Here is a 17,890-nt window from a genome sequence, read left to right as displayed (position 1 = left end):
ACTAAATCTCCCTCGAGGAGTGCAGGGGAAGCATATACACAGAAAAGTAGGCTGGCTGCGTTTGAGTGCAAGAGCAAAGGGAAAGCGTGAAGTAAATTCTGTGGAAAATGAGCATGTACTAGAGGAGGCAGCTCAGTAAACTGTGACCGGCCTTCAAAGGCCAGTCATTTGACGGGCATGAGGTTGGACCTGCTGTAAAAATAATACAGTCACCTGTTACCCCCTCTAAGGAACCTCCACGGGCAGGAGGGGCAGAGTCATCAGCCAACCCCTCTCCCCAAAAACACATTTAAGCCTGTTCTACTGCACCACACACGCACATGCAAATACATAAATGCATACCTGTACATGGATGTATGCCTTTGGGTGTACATACATGCCTACCTGTACATGTATGTATGCCTGTCCATGTACATACATGCATATCTGTACATGTACGTATACACAAACACATGTACACACACACACAAACATGCACACACACAAACACACACACACACACATACGTATACACACGTGCCCATACACATGCACACAGCCTGCTGGAAACTGCTCCTGCTGCACAATGCTCTCCGAAGCATTTGTGGGGGTCGGGGGACTAAAAAGCAGCACAAATAAAAAATTTTTTAAACCTGAAGTGTGTGAAGCGTATACAATGTAAAACAGATTAAGGTGCAGATGCTCATACTCAGTCACTGTGAAGGTTATTTAGAGCCTCTATCTGCTGACTCAGTCAAATGCAGGTCTCCTGTGTGTGAGTGTGTGTGTGCGTGAGTGAGTGTGTGAGTGTATTTATGTATTATTTTGACTCCACCTTTAAGCATCCTATCTCCAAGCAACACTTAGCTACAACACTGTCAACACCCAGCAAGAACACAAGCAACACCTCGCTGCAATACTACCAACACCCAGCTACAGCACAAACAACACCCAGCTACAATAACACCAACACCAAGTTACACCACAACCAACACTGCAGCGGCTCAAATCAGTAGGGGAGAGATAAGACACTTCCATAGTCGGGAGACAACCATTTATGCAAAAGGGGGAATGTGTCATTAGGGACTGGGATGAGCTGTGAACGAGACATGTGGCCTGTATCTGAAAGCCCTTTATTAGCATACATCTGTAAACAGATATCAGCTTTGTGCTTTATGAAAATTTGAGCTTTGGAGATAAACCTATTACCATATTATTAACACAAAATAATCCAAACAAATAGTGATTTTTTTAAATGCATGCAAATTAGGTGAATGTGTAAAGAATCTATCCTGTTAATCAAACTGTGGGTACGAGTTTATGCCACTGTTCTGATCTTGCAGGGCTGTGGCCTTCAACAGGGAAGCAAACAGGAGCAGCCGCCATAACACAATGGATCTCATTAGCACCGCCTTTCACTGGAAACCGGAGAGTAATTACATTTTCATTTGACCGAGCCATATGGCTGTCCTCCGCCGCATATTTTTGCTTTGTTAAACTGTGTGAAGTTTCTGCCTTGAAAATACTCAGAGGGGGGAATAAACAGTTTCACACCAGCAGTCCAGCTTCCGCACACACACACACACACACACACAGAGACACACACAGACTCAGACTGAAGGCCAGACTGTGCACATTATATGAAGAGCTCTCTTTAGTGAGAGGGGAGAGAGAGAGAGAGAGAGAGAGAGAGAAGCTGAGATATGCTTGCCGTGTTGTGACACCTGTCGGCTCTGGCTGAGGGGAGAGCAGCAGTCAGAGCAGACGTGATGGATGCTGTTTGGCTGATTACACTTCTATGTTGTTTAGATAAAACATAAAACAAGAGTAAGAGAGTGGAAAACAGATGTGCAAATTTGAAAGATCACACACACACACATGCGCACACGCACACACACACACATACGAACACATACACAGACACACACATATACACGTGCATACACACACACAGACACACACACAGAGACACACGCACGTACGCACACACATGTACACACGCACACACACATACACACACACATACACACGCACACACACTCACGCACACACACACACACGCACACACACAAACAGAACTAGCCTGCTTCTCTGACAGGTGTGTTTACTGCCAGCTCCTATTTGTCCTCTGACTCCAGGAGCTTCTCCTACCACCTGTGGGCCACAGCCGCCACCTGTGTCCACTCCATATGGCTGTCTGCACCAAAGTTCTTCTAATGCAGTTAAACTAGGGCTAATGCCTTCTTTAAAACAAAGCTTCTGCCTTTTCACCAAATCTAATGGAGATAAAGTAGGGCCTCTGCCCGTTTCATCACATTTAACAGAGTTAAAACAGGGCACTGGTCTGCACCTCTGCATATGGAATGAAGCTCCTAGGTCCCGCTCAACCATAGTTCCATCTTTTTTAAGAACCAAGCTGGCTATCTATAGCGCATGCTTACAGAAGAGTCACAGTACAGCACAAAATTAATATTCACAGATTAGCATAGGGATACTGCAAGCGCATCTCTCTCCCTCCAAGCAAAATGTGTAACATACCAGGGCCAGAGGAGGAGTGGAGCACACAGCCAATCAAAGAAAAGCCAGCGAAGGTTGACCCCTGGCAACAGAATAAGGGACTATTGTCAGTGCCATGGCAACGACAGTGACAGAGACGGAGGGCTCCAACTCAACCTCTACGAAATCAACCTCTGCCGGCAGACCACACTGCAGGGGCACCGTACGGATTAAAAATCACAAATGACAACAACACAATAAAAATGAAATGTGACCACATGCCCAAGCCCCTAATGCAATCTGTTAAATGTCTGAGTGGGAGAACTGAATAACATGCACTTGTACATTTTCATTTCATTTTATAATCACATAAACAGCTCTAGTGCATTGGTCTATCTCAACACGTTCTATTATTTTTTAAGAGAGAAATAAATGTACATAACACCCTCTCACCTCTCTCTGCATATAAATTTATGTGAAATTACCTGCCTAGCATTGCAAGAAGCGTGTGAGCTTAAGATCGAAACAGTAGAATTTAGCTTTAGAAGTTAATATAACCATGTCTAACCACATCCCACAGGTAGGCAAGCAGGTCGCTCCTACATCCAGTTATCAGAAGCCTTAACGCTGGGCACCATTGTCTGTGGCAGCATCACCAACCACAGCAAGAGGGCAAAAAGTAAATCAAGAATTTAATCCGTAACCTATAGCAACCCTGGTTTAGCAGCCTTCTACACCCAAGGAGGCAACCTTGTTACAAGTGAAGAGATTAAATTTCCCATTTAATCACAGGTGGGCCAAACCAGAGTCCTTCAGTCCAGTGCTCCCATGCTTCCCTGAGTGTTTCTCCAGTCAGAAAACCCATCATAAGCCAAGCGCAAGCTTTTCTTATTCTGCTCACTACACCTACTGGCCATCTATGGATGCCCATTCTGATTAATGGCACAGTAATGAGGCTCAGAGTCAGACACCCCACAGCTGGATTCACATTTCCACCTTTCATGACTGAATGTTCCTACCGCCCCCGAGCACGAAAAGACAACACCCTGCCGCTACAAATAATTCACTCATGGTCATACACAGGTTATGACCATGACCAACAAGTAAGCAATGTGAAACTAAGATCATAACAGAGCACACACATATGCACACGTGTGCATACATGAGCACGCATTCACACACACACACACACACACACACACACATATACATGCACACATACATATTCACACGTGTGTACATAAACACATACACATACAGATATACACAAGCGAAACATACACCCGCGCTCGCACACGCACACGCACACACATTCATCTGTGAGAGCCCTGCAAGACCCAAGCCTTCTGACTCTGATCCTGATGCAAGATGTCAAATGCATTCTACTGTGAACAGTACACAAACAGACTCGCTTTTCCAAACTTCTGTCAATGGTGAAAGAGAACAGCATTTGGGTCAAACACCAGAAGCCTTTTATCTCCATATGCCTTAAGCCCTGCAGTGCTTCTAAAAATCCAACACAATCGTCCTGTAAATTGCCCTTATTCTCATATCTTATGCTTCATAATGAATGAGGAGAGGGCGGCATGCCTTGATAACACTTTTCCCCCCGGCAAGTGTTTGCCCCAAAGGTTAAAACTCAATGAAGCGAAGAGGTTGAAGACTAAGGCGAAGTCAGAGGGAGAATTAACAGACATAAAGAGCCTAGGAAAAGCACACGTCCTCCACGATCGTCGCCTGTACATCCATGTCTATGGAATGATTGGTGCAGGCAGTGTGTTTGCTGACAGTGCTTACTGACAGCAGTGTAGCAGGGCATTCGTTCCCCTGGGGGAGCGGGGTTAGGAGAAAGGGCAGCATTTCGGCTGAATACTTAATGCAGAGAAACACCCAAACAAAACACAAAATTGAAAAAACAGCTCCCATTAAAGACTCCTAAGAGGTTCAGAGAGTTACAGCGCTCATAAAAAGGGCAGGCTGGGCCCAATAGCTCTGATGCTGTAGGCTATGTTATGCTATGTTATGTTATGCTATGCTATGCTATGTTATGTTATGTTATACTATGCTATGCTACGCTACGCTACATTATGCTATGCTATGTTATGCTATGCTATGCTATGCTATGTTATGTTATGTTATGTTATGTTATGTTATGTTATGTTATGTTATGTTATGTTATGTTAAGGTTAGAGCCTGGGCTTAAACAACTTTGACTGGGAGTCTATAGTAGTGAAACATGGCTTCATGCCAACTCATAAGAAAAATCAGCTCTGATAGAGTACATTTCACACTGGCAGAGTACCTTTCATTTAGTGGATACAGATAAATTATGTTTGAGCTGAATTAACACTGAAGGTTTTATTGTACAGAGCTGGGCTGGAGTTAAGTCAGCTCAGGTTACCGCTGCATTAGCCTCTCCCAGTGACACGCCAAGCACCCACAGGCTAACAGCTGTTACAGTGAGAGACGCACCTCTCCTCCCATCCATGGCACCCCTGCTGTAGTACGGCGTAACTCAAATTCAAAATAACACATTCAGTAACGGCGCCCCTGCTGTAGCACGGCGTAACCCCAATTCAAAACATAACACATTCAGTAACGGCACGGGCTCACCTCAACTTCACGACGCCCCGCAAGCCCAGAGCCTGCCATAGATGTGCTTTCATCACCTTCTTACCATCAATCAGACCGTTTGGGGGCGGGGCACATCCACCGCCTCCTGTGAAAATCTCCCCGTACCTCTGAAGCATCGCCACTTCAAATTCCTTCCACGGCAGTTACCCCGCATTCTGATGCAAATTTCACTCCAGAGCAAACGGAACGAGACGAATCTGACGCCTCCTCTGTTCTCTTTTTTGCCATGAATGAGCCTGAACACAAGCTGAACATTTAATTAGCACCCTACCCCCTGATAATTAAACCTCATTAAAGTTCAGTGACATGATGATTGACTGGAAAGACAGAGGCTCTCTTAAATAAGCAACACATTCCCATTGATTGTCTCTCTGTTTATTCACAATTAATATCAGAGAAGAACAGGGATGTGACAGGAACAGGCAGCAGTGCACAGCGAACAGAGAGTGACTGATGAGATTTCAGCATGCTACATAGTATGAATGTAGTAATATAAGTAGTCTGTAATATCATATGGGTGTTACAAAGTATTAGCACATTACATTTATTTAGATTATTAGTACGTTGCATATGTATGCAGCATTATGTGGCTATATTATGTACCTCAAACATGGCAAATGGTTTCTTCAAAATCCCATATTGTTTCTGTAATCAGTGTAACGGCTCAATCAAGGGGAATCTTCTGCTATTTGAAACTCGTTAAAATGTGCAAATTAAACAAATTTTTATAAGTGTTAAATTAGGCTGTTCACTAGCAAAGCAATCCAAACAGGCAGTTAAAGTCCAGGTAATAAAAATGGCTGAATAATTCAACTGGAGGAGTTAACGTTATAAAACCTCTGCAATAGCACAGAAATAACACTGTTGGATATGTCAATTCATAGCTTTGAATCCATATTCCAATGGCTTATTTACCATTTAATGCACAAATGGAATTAATTAATATGTGTGTGCCTGGTTGTATGTGTGTGGTCTGGTTTTTGGCTGAAATGTTCCAGTGGAGTATGATCCTGGAGAATAGTCTGCTAGTTTGGAGCCAACATCACTCTGAGACTTTGCTGTTCCCTCTTCAGTGGAAACAATCACCTCAGTCTCCCTGTCCCTTTTGGGAGAAAGCGAACAGGATATGGGATATAATCACTCAGTAGTGTAGAGTAGTGCACTCAGGCATAAACATAAAAAAATGTATCTCAAAAGCACTGAAATGGGGATGGCCATGATTTGCCACAGCTTTACAACATCTGTTTATATGTGCTGCACCATAGCTCCAAAGGACTACTGACATCAAACTCATAAATGAACCATAAATCCCCTTTAAAAACACACTCTTGTCCCTCTCTTTGCTTTTGTCTACACAGAGTAGGATATCCTTGTACTCAACATATTACACTGCATTATCTACGCTACCACTCCCATGCATTGCACACCGTTGGCATATCACACTGTGCCTAATGAAGCCAGCACAAGATTATAACATGTGTCAAACACAGTTATCCCACTCCACTGCTCAGTGGCACTGCCTCGCTTTGGTGAGCTGGAAACGGCGTTCTGTGACAATGCTCTTCTCTACGCTGCATACTGCCTCACGGGCGTGATGATAGTACTATAACAGGCATGCACGCAAGATCGGCAACAAGAGAACTGCCTCTTCACTCACAGCAGGATTAAATGGGATGAGGTGGTAGACAGGGTGAGGAGGTTAAAATGGATGAGGCTGGGTGAGACTGGGGGATGGAATGTGAATGGGTGAAACAGTGACCGCGTGAGACAGGGTGAGGAGGTTAAAATGGATGAGGCTGGGTTATGCGACTGGGAGATGACGTGTGACTGGGTTATATGGTGAAACTGTGACAGGATGAGACAGGGTGAGAGGGTTAAACTAGATGAGACTGGGTGACATGGTGAAATTGGGAGAGAATGGGGATGGAGTGTGACTGAGTTACACAGTGACTGGGTGAGACAGGGTGAGGAGGTTAAAATGGATGGGACTGGGTTATATGGTGAAACAAAGACCAGGTGAGACAGGGTGAAGGGGTTAAACTCGGTGACGGGGCTAAACTGGGTTGTAGAGTAAAACTGGGCTATGAGGTGGAAATAATAGTGAAGAAAAAGTAAAACTGGGTAAAGAAGGAGGTGAAACTGTGAAAAAGCCGCAGTAAAACAGAAAATAAAAAGAAGGCAAAGAACCATTTGCACATTGTATCAGCACAGGTGCTGTACTGTAAACTCTGAGGTCCTCCATGTCACAGCTGGAAAATGTGAAGGAGCCATTTGTCGTCCCAATTAATAAGGTAAAAACATGCGAAATCAGGCTGAAATTAAATTTTCTTGCCATCTAAATTATAATTACATTCACGCTTGATTAATTCGGTATCCAAATTATGAAATTACTTTTTTAAGCATGCACCCTGCTGAAAGATATGGAAAGCTTTCTCCTAATTGAAAGTGTGCCTTTTATCACTGCAGCCTCTACAATATCAGCCAATATCTAGCTGATAAGGAAAAAGACATTAAGAAAGTCAAATATAGTGGGACTAGAGCTGGAATCTTTCACAGTTTTTTTTAAATGAAGTTTGAAATGACATACTGTATTTGTCGTAAATAATCAGCAATCTGTCTCTCTCATAGTCAGTTATGATAAGGACTATATTCAGATTATCAATGCCATGAGTGGTGACAGAGCAAAGGCACAAAGCTTTGGAAACAGGCCTAAGGTCAGGACAGACTTGTTGTCTTCTTTCAGGTAACCATGGTGATTTAAGGATCACAGCAAGCCTCCAAAGGTGTCTCGCCCGACTTGCCTCTGTGCCTGTTCTCACAAGCTGAAAAACTCATTTTCAAATGTTCCTCAGAAAGCATGAATATTTGACAGGGTGATAATAGAGTTATAAAATTTTGCTGATTAAGGCGAATCAAACTCAGATTCAGCAAAAACAGAAATAGAAAATCTAACAGCTTTCAGGAGGAAAATCTGCTTCCTGAGGATTGTCTGTCCAAAGCACTCATGAGAGAATCATACATAGCTCGCATCCTCAGACTTCTTCCCAGGGAGGTTCATGTGTATACTTAAAAATGAATTTCTTAATTAGTTGTCAAAGACATGTTAAAATCCTTCCACAATCCTTTCCTTAACTGAAAAGAAATGGAGATCCACTTTGAACTCCTACTTTATAATCAACAAGAGTCCAGATTTCAGCCGTTGTGACCCCCCAATAATTCCACCTTCCAGTCTTTAAATATATTCAGTTAAAATCCCTTTCTAAATGAATCATTAGCCAGGGAACACATTAAAGAATATTAAAGCATTAGCTGATCTGACATTTATTCTTCACATCATGCATTGCTATTGTTGACATTCTGACAAGTGCCATTAACTCATCCATCAGTAGACATTAAACGTGTCTAATTAAGAAAGATTTGTTACAATTCAGCAGTTGTGGTTGGAATGATAACCAGCATACACAGAGGGGGCTTAGGACTAATCACATATGTACTGCCTGCTATACAATATCTACATTAAAGTGACTATAGACAGACTATAGACAGAGACCACATGCTTGGCAGTACAGACCACAAGTTAACAATAACCGACCAGTACTACAAGGATAGTGTTTCTGACTGCTAGAGATCAAAATTAGAGATTAACTGATACGATTTTGCCTTGATCAAGTTGGATTCCAAGTACCACCTAAAACAGAGGTGTCCGATCTTATCCAAAAAGGGCCGCTGTGGGTGTGGGTTTTGGCACCCAGCACAAAGACACCTGATCCTACCCATCAAGGTCTTGATTGAAGAGCACAATTAGTTCACTATCTGAATCAGGTGTCTTAGTGCTGGGCTAAAACAAAATGTGAACCCACACCGGCCATTTTTGGACAAGTCTGGGCACCCCTGGTCTAAAACAACGTGCCAATACCAAGTACTAATAGGCCTACCAATGGTTTATTAACAGTTTTGCACAATGTTGGGAGAAAATTCACTATCTATAGTGAATGCTAGTCTGTCCTGATCTAATGTCACAGACAGACTAGCATGACGGCATTTACTGTATTTATCATCCACACCCCGTACATATAAAATGACTTCAACCGATTCATCTGAATGTAAAATGGAGCTAGCCTACGATTGCAGTTTAACCCAACATCTTGGGTTAGCCTATGTTCTTTTAACAGAAATAAATCTATGGTTTTGCAATTGATACATGGTACAAATAGCATATGCTTTTATATGAACATTTTGAGAAAGCTTGGAGTCAGGAAGGGTATTAGCTAACACCACAATTCATTGATAATGGCTTAGAGAAGATAAAAGAAACTTTCAGAGATAAAATCCAACTTTTTATTATCTTTCCTTTATGATCAGTTATTATGTATCAGATCGACTGCTTTGAGATTTGAGGTTTTCAAATTTCCTGAAAAGTCAAAGCATTCTAATAAACCCTCAGAAAGCCTTTTAACAGAAAAATAAAAGAAAGCAAAAGGCTGATTTAATCGAAGTGCTATACTCCCCTATGAAAATTAATTAGAAAACATCAGAGATGAAAAGTTAGCTGAGGGAGGACTGACAGCTTTGATATAGATGCAAGATTGAAAGCCTGGCTATAGTCTGAGTAACAGACAGTTCACATTGATGCAATTTGCACACATGCTGTATACTATACTAAGTATACCATTGAGCATCTGGGTCCTCTAATACTATACAATGTGTATATAGGCCTACTTCTCCAGCCATGGAAACTGACCAAGCATACTGATGGTAAGCTAGTATGGCAGTTAAGAAACATGGCAGGATTTTGCTTAAGGAAAGATAACATGGCACCGACTCCTTCCAAGGCCGATCACAGCAGAACAACTGGACTCACAGTAGATTATATCCGGAACTGGGCGAGTCCTGGGAAGGTGTTATCTTCTGTTTGTGTATGATTACCTGTCTAGTTGGGACAGGTCCCCTTTCCTACTACTTTAGCCTTAACAAAAACTACATTTCAACTTAAAATTCGCTAAACTAGTGAACAGTAATTTCAAGGTGGAAAGGGTGATTATCTTTCAGAGAAAAAGCACAGATAACCTTCCAAATCATGGAAGTGCACCCATGTTTAAATGTACTGTAGAGTACATAAACAGTTAGTGATCTGCTTTATTACTGATATACTGCACATCATGTAATTTCAATAAGCTGACAAATAGGAAGCTAACCTACAGTATCTATCCTCAAGCACTATAAAAAAAACCAAAGCTCTCTCAGTCCTGCCCTTTAAAGAGGATCTACGGCCCTGCTTTACCAGGCTCCTGACAGTGTACCCACTGATGCACAACGTTTCCTGCCACAAGGATCCTCAGAGATGACACACATCAAATGATACAGAGGAAGAACACATCCTTTTCTGCGTGAGAGATCCTGTCTGTAGCCGCTGTCTCTGATCAAGCTGTGCCCACTCGCTCTATAATAGGCTCGTATAACGTTTCCTCTCGGTCAGACGGCCTCCCTCGCCGCGGACGCTTCGGCTGAATTGCCCACCTGTGGAGAGGATATCAGTGCCACCGTGGCCCACTCGCTCCGCCCGCTTCGCCAGCCTGCAGACAGTGGCGTCATTGACTGGCGGCTCAACCCCTCTAAACGCGCTTTATAATGTGTGTGCAAAGCGCCAACAAGCCGCCGATCTTTACCCAAGACCCTCTCGCCTGAGAAAACTGACCAAATATTCCTGAGATAAATAATTACCTAAAAATTCCTGACATAAGAAGCTACCAAAATATTCCTGATAAGAAGCTACCGAAATATTCCTGAGATAAGTAACCAAAATATTCCTGAGATAAGTAACCAAATATTCCTGAGATAAGAAGCTACCGAAATATTCCTGACATAAGTAATCTAAATATTCCTGAGACAAGAAGCTACCGAAATATTACTGAGATAAGTAACCAAATATTCCTAAAGTAAGTAACCAAATATTCCTGAGATAAGTAACTAAAATATTGCTGAGATAAGAAGCTACCGTAATATTCCTGAGATAAGAAGCGACTGAAATATTCCTGTGATAAGTATCCAAAAATTGAGATAACAGGCCAAATATTCCTAATATAACCTACCAAAATAGTCAGTTCAATGTTATTGCTGTTAGTGCTTTTTATACAAACACTGACACAAAGACTCGGCAGGAAAACAGGAAAATTGCAAAAGCCTGGGCAGCTGAACTCCCCAAAAACTACCAAGTGCAGTAAAAAATAAAATAAAAAAAATCCCAGGGGTAAGAAAAAACAATCTAACTGTGGTGAGGAAGAAAACTTGCCATTGGGAAAAAAAATCTCAAGGAACCAAGCTTTGAGGGGGAGGCCTTCCCCCAGTGGCCAGCTCGAAGCAAGTATTTCAGGTTGGGACAAATACTTCAAGGATAACTACCAAAACATCCCTGAGAAAACGAACTATGCACATATAGCTTTTGTTTGACAAAAAAATTTGAATTAACCCCTCGGAGATGCACAAGACCTTTTTCACCTTGTTTCAACTCCCCCAAGCCTGTGAACCAATAGAAGGAGCCTAAAATCTATCTCAATTACCAGGACAGCCATGTGATCTCGTGGCAATATTTTGGATGGAGTACCCCCAAAGCTAAAAAGAAGACCAACAACCTTTTTTCTACTTAAGATGTGCAACATAAAATAATATGTGTATGAGTACTGAATGTCCAAGTTCCCAATAAATGTAATCATTAAACAAAATCAAACCTTAAGCCAAGCTCAATGTCAAAATTCATCTGTTGAGCTTAAGTCTTGGATAGATGTCTGTGGGGGTTCAAATGATTAATTCTCACTATAATTACTGTGGAACTGCAAAATCTGTAGCCACTATAGCCACGCTGCTAAGAACAGCACTGAGGGAAATAAACTGTACTCCAGAAACAGAGCATTCTAAATAGTTACTCTTAAAGCTTATTTTCAAAAGTAATATGAAAGACATGCAAATTTGTCAATAGACACAAACACCCATAAATGCTGCCTAAGCATGTAAGAACATTGTCAAACTGGTGGTTGACAATAGCAAATTGGTCCTGTAACATACTGATGAGGTGAAACGCAAAGGCTGAAGTCATGTACTGCGGAGATTTGTGCAATGTTGCTATGACAGCAAACCTCAGGCCATTCCAGAATGTGAGTCACTCTTTACTATTCTATGCATTTCAGCACTCATGTTTCTTTGATATTTTTTAATTAATTGTGAAATCCCAATTAAGGAAGAAAGACTACATCTTGAAGATGAATATCTAGATGGCAAAAATCCTACCCACATGCCATCAGATGTTAAGCTAGTGGTGGTGGTGGTAATAATAACTGTACTGATGTTTAGGAAAGTGGCAACAGTAGTAGTGTCAGGTGCTGTAATAGTCTATACCATCCCCTCCGTGAGACTCACATATCTGCGTCTCATTGTTGTGTGTAAACCACAGTCAGTTTATAAATGCAACAGCTTTTCTCCTGCAGCACATTTTGAAATATCAAACCAATCAAACTGTGTAGCACATTGCATCATCACCTTCCATGAATACATGTCAATGACAGGTCACAGTAAACTAATGTGCCACCTTTCTGTTTGTGTGTGTGTGTGTGTGTGTGTGTGTGTGCCTGTTCATCATCGCCTTTCAGTGAGGCTTCTGTATGTAAATGTACTTGGTCAGATTATAACCAGTCAGACAAACTGTAAATGTTCACGTCAGACATCTGCAAACTCAAGATTATATTTAGTTCCCAGTATGTATGATAATTTCGTTAAATATTAGTCTCTCCATTTACCTACAGAGCCTTTTTCATTCATTTTTTAACAATTAAACAGTGTCACATTAAGTAAATATATCAAACGTGAATGCTCTCATAAGTCAAAGTCAAGGACAAAGACAAAGCTCTGAATAGCAGAAAACCCACTTGGTAGCCATGCCCCCTCTTTACACACACAAACACACACACACACACACACACACACACGTACACACATGCGCGCGCACACACACACACACACACACACACACGCACACACACACACACACATGCACACACACACACTTGCACACACACACACATACATACACACACGCACACACATGCACATACACACACACGCACACACACACGGCTCTCCATATCTCGCACGCTGGTTTCTGCCACCTTCCACAGTGTGATTCTGGTGGGAGTAGAGTGTGACGGAGGCGCTTACACAGTTTCACTCTGTTACAGGAAGAAAGGCTGCTTCGCAAGAGTATGACACAGGATTCAGCTGAATGGACTCAAAGGGCAGGCTGGAAATGAGATTTCCTAAATCAGCGCCTGGATAAAAAGGAAAGGTCTTGAGCTCTGACATGGCAAGGAATGGCACTGTGAAACCAGACTCAACTTAAAATAGAAAAGATGCACTCAGTAGAATGCAGACTTCTCCCAAGGCACAATAATCTCCCCTCGCATGAATGTGCACAGAATATTTTGTGTCTGTCCATCTAACAGGTCAGGAGATGAGGACATTTTTAAAAAATTTTAATGGTGACGCTCGAGGAAAGGTCATGGGGTGACCAAATTCAATAATGGCTTCCAATTGAAAGTATGAATGTGCACAGCAAATTTCATGGCGATACAGTCATTATTTTTCAGGTTAAGTTGATCACAAATTGAAAGTTTGCCTTGATGGTGGCACTAAACGAAAGGTCAATGCGTTAACAAAATCAATAGGTTTTTTCTTCTTTGGAACATGAAACCACACAACATATTTCTGGGCAATCTGACTATTATTTTTTCCAGTTATGAATGTCATGGACGGACAGATAAACAGACAGACGGACAAACAGACAATACATAACCTCCTTGACAGAGGTAATTAAAGTTCTTTAAATAAATACAGCCGGGCAAAAAGTAATAAAATGACACCTTTCATGGGCAAACACATACCCTTCATTTTTCCAAAAATGATTGACCAGAGAGCAAGAAAGTCACACAGAAACTGTGATATAAACAGAAAGGTCTAGTAAAAAGAGACAGAAAGAGAAATTGAGTAATTCCAGTCGAACAGACTTGTCATCCTCACTCTGTGTGCCGTTTTGAAGGCTAACAGGGCTTATGAGACTGTCTCTTGCAGTCTGACTGTGTCAGAAAGGGGATATCACTGAGGTGGGTCGAAGCATACATGGTGTTCAGCAGCTCTTAATTGGAATGGAACTCCCCGCAACAAAAGGCTTAGTAGACCTCTCGTTTTAATCTTTTTAATCCAGCATACGTGCCGCTCCAAGGCTCCGTGCTAGATGGCTTACCGTCTGATCTTCCCGCTCCTTGTGTAAAGTAGATCATCACTGTCTTTTGTATTTTTTGGCACATAGGTGTGTAGGGATAGTGTGGGAGAGTGAATGAGAGAGAGAAAGAGAAAGAGAAAGAGAAAGAGAAAATGAGAGAGAGAGATTGTGTTCAGGGTTCCGGAAAATGTGCTTGTTTTGAACAGTGGCCTGTGCCGCAGACAACAGCACTAAAGGATTGAATGTAGCCAGGTGTTATTTTAAAAGACTGTAAATTTAATGGTGAATTGTATAAATGCATTCACAACAGTGTTATGCTTTACTAGCTCGTCACCAGCTTATCACCAACTTTTATCACTCATTCCAGATTGCAACAGACAAAAGGTTTTTTTCATTTTATAATTTAGTAGCACCTCTATCGTTATACTTGGGAAAAGCATGTTTGCATATAATGTGAAATACAACTTGAAGATTTTGTGATAGGGTAGGCCACAATAGCCAATGGACAACCAGAGACAAATGAACAGCCCATGATGGACAGGGAGATGAGGCCACATCCCTTTATCAAATCCAGAATAGTTCTCATACTATCTACTGACAAAATGACCTGCTGGAGTCTGGTGATTAAAGCAGTATTTGGTGATTAATATGTCAGTGTGGTGTCTTGGTTTTGTTTTAAATTAGTTCTTGTATATGTTATGCTCACAGCTTCCAAATCTCAAGACTGAAAACTATTTTCCTCTTAAAGTATTTATTAATAAAACAGAGATTGTTTTTTTTTAAGCATTTTCCCTGAGAGACAGCTGAATGAATGTCAGCTCAGCTGGTAAACACTGCCATCATAACATCATTGTGGTCTCTCAGAATCATGTCTGAGTGATTCTGTCTGATCAAACAGCCTGCTAGCCAAGTCTCAGTACACTGTGGGGAGAGGAGACCTTATTCCCTGACACAACCCTGGCCACCCGCAGCACATCACTGCAACAGACTGTATTCATATAACTATATAATTTTTGACTCAAAAACAGACTGAGAAATCACACTGTAAAAGTCAGATTTCCCTCACCCCAAGAGCAACACCACAGTGATTTTCACCAGATAATTTCCAACATATCTGGGAAGTGACACCCTCGGTGTACTGCCAGTGAGCCACCCCCTACTGTGCACACCGATACGAAGCTTATGTTTATTAATGAGATATATTTTCAACAAACTTGAAAAAGGCTACCCAAGGATCAGGAGGCCAAATGTATTCTAACAGCGTATGAGATGATGGAGTAAAGACAAAATCGCGCATTTAAGGCCAGCAAAAAGCTGATGCCAGGTTTTGGCGACCAAAATCCAGTCAAGTATAAGACTGTTCATTGCATACCTTTCCCGTAGTTGAAGTGCAGCTTGATCGCTTTGCCTTGGTTGATGTGCAGATACGTGAACCAGATGGCGAAAGTCAGCAGAACTAGTAACAGCAGTAGCTTGAACTGCTTGCGAATCTTCTTCACTGGGAAGCGCAGCATCCTCGCGGAAGCACGAGCTCAGCCGCTGGAGACAGTGGAGAGTGGCCGCTGTACAGTTATGGCAGCTCGAGTGTTTCTGAAGCAAAACGGGAGAGATATACGTTTATTATTCATGGGGGAACTGTCACAGACACGGTGAAATGCAGTTGCGAAGAAAAAAATCTAATTTAATTGGATAAGTGTCCTAGCATCTACAGAATACAGACGGCCTCAAGTGCACTGCGTTTCAGTTACTATAATTGAGCGTGCATGCAATCTTCTTCAGATCTAGCAAGGGCATATAGCTGTTCTGCGTCTTGCTTCTGAACAGAAGAAAGGCAATTTGTTTAGGTTACACCTACCTGAATTGTCCTTCGCTCCACCCTTCAGCCATACTTGACGCTTGATGTGTAGCCACACCGTATTTCACCAAGTGTCCGTAAGTTTCACCCTTGCAAATGTTGCAGTCATATTATGCCTCTGAGTGTTTCCTCACGTGTCCGTCACAGTTCGATGTTGGAATCAGCAGAGAATATCGCGGTCCAGAAAACTGTATGGCAGTTGTACTAGTGAAATAGCAGTCCGGATAATCTTGGCAAATCCGTTCTGGTGGTGACACCGTAGCGATGCTCATTAAACGACCACTAGGTTGATCATCCACTGGCATTAGCGCTTGATGTGCTCGTCAAGGTGTCAAACTTTTCTTCCGCCCGTTCTTTCGGTTATGAAAACTTGCCTCTTGAGCACAAAGGTGTTGTCAGAACTCAGACAGTGGAAATTACAAGACTATTATCCTATTTGACTTCGGAGTCCCCGGATAGCCTATCTTTAAACGCAACCAAAGTGCAACCATCTTCGGGATTGGCCTCATCCGTTTGAATTTTGGTTACTTAAATCTGGAGGGAAGCAGGTGTTTCATGCAAACTGAGATGATACTTTAATTGCAAAAATATTATCCTACAAAGACAAACTAATACTTGTCTTACAATCTTGTTAAATCTTTAAAATTATAACACAATAGCATATTTTACATATGATAGACGCTATACATTATAATACGTATGTTTTAGTGATGTCCAGTCCTTACATCTGAAGGAGTTTACAACTTCAGTAGCCTATGTTTAAAATGCACGATGACAGGATCTTTTGTCAATTCCCGTTCTCCATGTTGTAGCCTATTACCCAGATATATTTAGCGATGATATCATAAGACGACCACACTCAAAAGATAAGGGCTCAACTGTCATCCCTGTTTCCTAGATCACGGACCACCAGAAAACTGCCACCCTTAAGAACTGAAACTCATATTGCAAAGCTCGATGTCTGCCAGGTTGGGATAAGCATCCGCATCTCCTGATCCCGCTGAGGTCCATGTGTAGGCTTTATCGATGAACCGTTTTCCGTTTGTGTCGCTTTATTTTTTTTATTCATGTTTAAAAAGTCTTACGTAGGCTGCTTTCTCGTGCATACGTAGGCTGTCTCCATCAAATGGCATCATCAACAACAAACAAACAGAAAATGCACACAGGATGCTATTGTTTAGGGGTTTTCATCGGGTAGCCTATGCCATGTCCGTTGGCATTGTGTTGATTGTATTGCTGTCCGGCCCGGTTCACATAGCAACCATTGTCCTTAATTCATTAATCTTCATATGCAGTAGCGTTGCCTTCAAAATATAAAAAAGTAAGTCGTAGTCGCCCGGAATAGGACCTCAGAACAGCCCTGATCTATCTGTCTCTCTCCCTCCCTTCCTCCCACTGATGTCTTTACATCTGCTCTCTCTCCATCAATAAGCATCATCACGCTGCCGAGCAACCGAACTAGGAGGAGCCGTAACGGGCAGTTTCTGTATCCAACCACCGTCTGAGCTCCCAACAAGACGCAGAAATCAACCATTGGGAGAGGCAAGTCGTCCCTGCGAGTCTCATAATTCGCCCACTAGTACCCGAATTCAGGATGCAATATTAATTACGAGCTACAGTTTTGGTTGACAATACAAAACAAAATTAAATTTAATGTCACG

General features: G+C 42.0%; 1 protein-coding gene across 1 annotated transcript in view; it reads right to left on the bottom strand.

The window, feature by feature from the left end:
• Positions 1-17,645, bottom strand: part of LOC118228416 (N-acetyl-beta-glucosaminyl-glycoprotein 4-beta-N-acetylgalactosaminyltransferase 1-like) — an 82,849-nt gene extending 65,204 nt beyond the window's left edge. The window contains exons 1-2 of the mRNA XM_035419935.1: positions 16,230-17,645; positions 15,747-15,964 (exon numbers count right to left, since the gene is read on the bottom strand). Coding sequence (XP_035275826.1) covers positions 15,747-15,888 — 142 coding nt within the window. The 5' untranslated portion in view covers positions 15,889-15,964; positions 16,230-17,645. The remainder of the gene's footprint in view (positions 1-15,746; positions 15,965-16,229) is intronic.
• Positions 17,646-17,890: the final 245 nt, after the last annotated feature.

Source organism: Anguilla anguilla, chromosome 5 (assembly GCF_013347855.1).
Source record: "Anguilla anguilla isolate fAngAng1 chromosome 5, fAngAng1.pri, whole genome shotgun sequence".
In the NCBI taxonomy this organism is placed as follows: Eukaryota; Metazoa; Chordata; class Actinopteri; order Anguilliformes; family Anguillidae; genus Anguilla; species Anguilla anguilla.
This window is presented reverse-complemented; position numbering and strand designations above follow the sequence as displayed.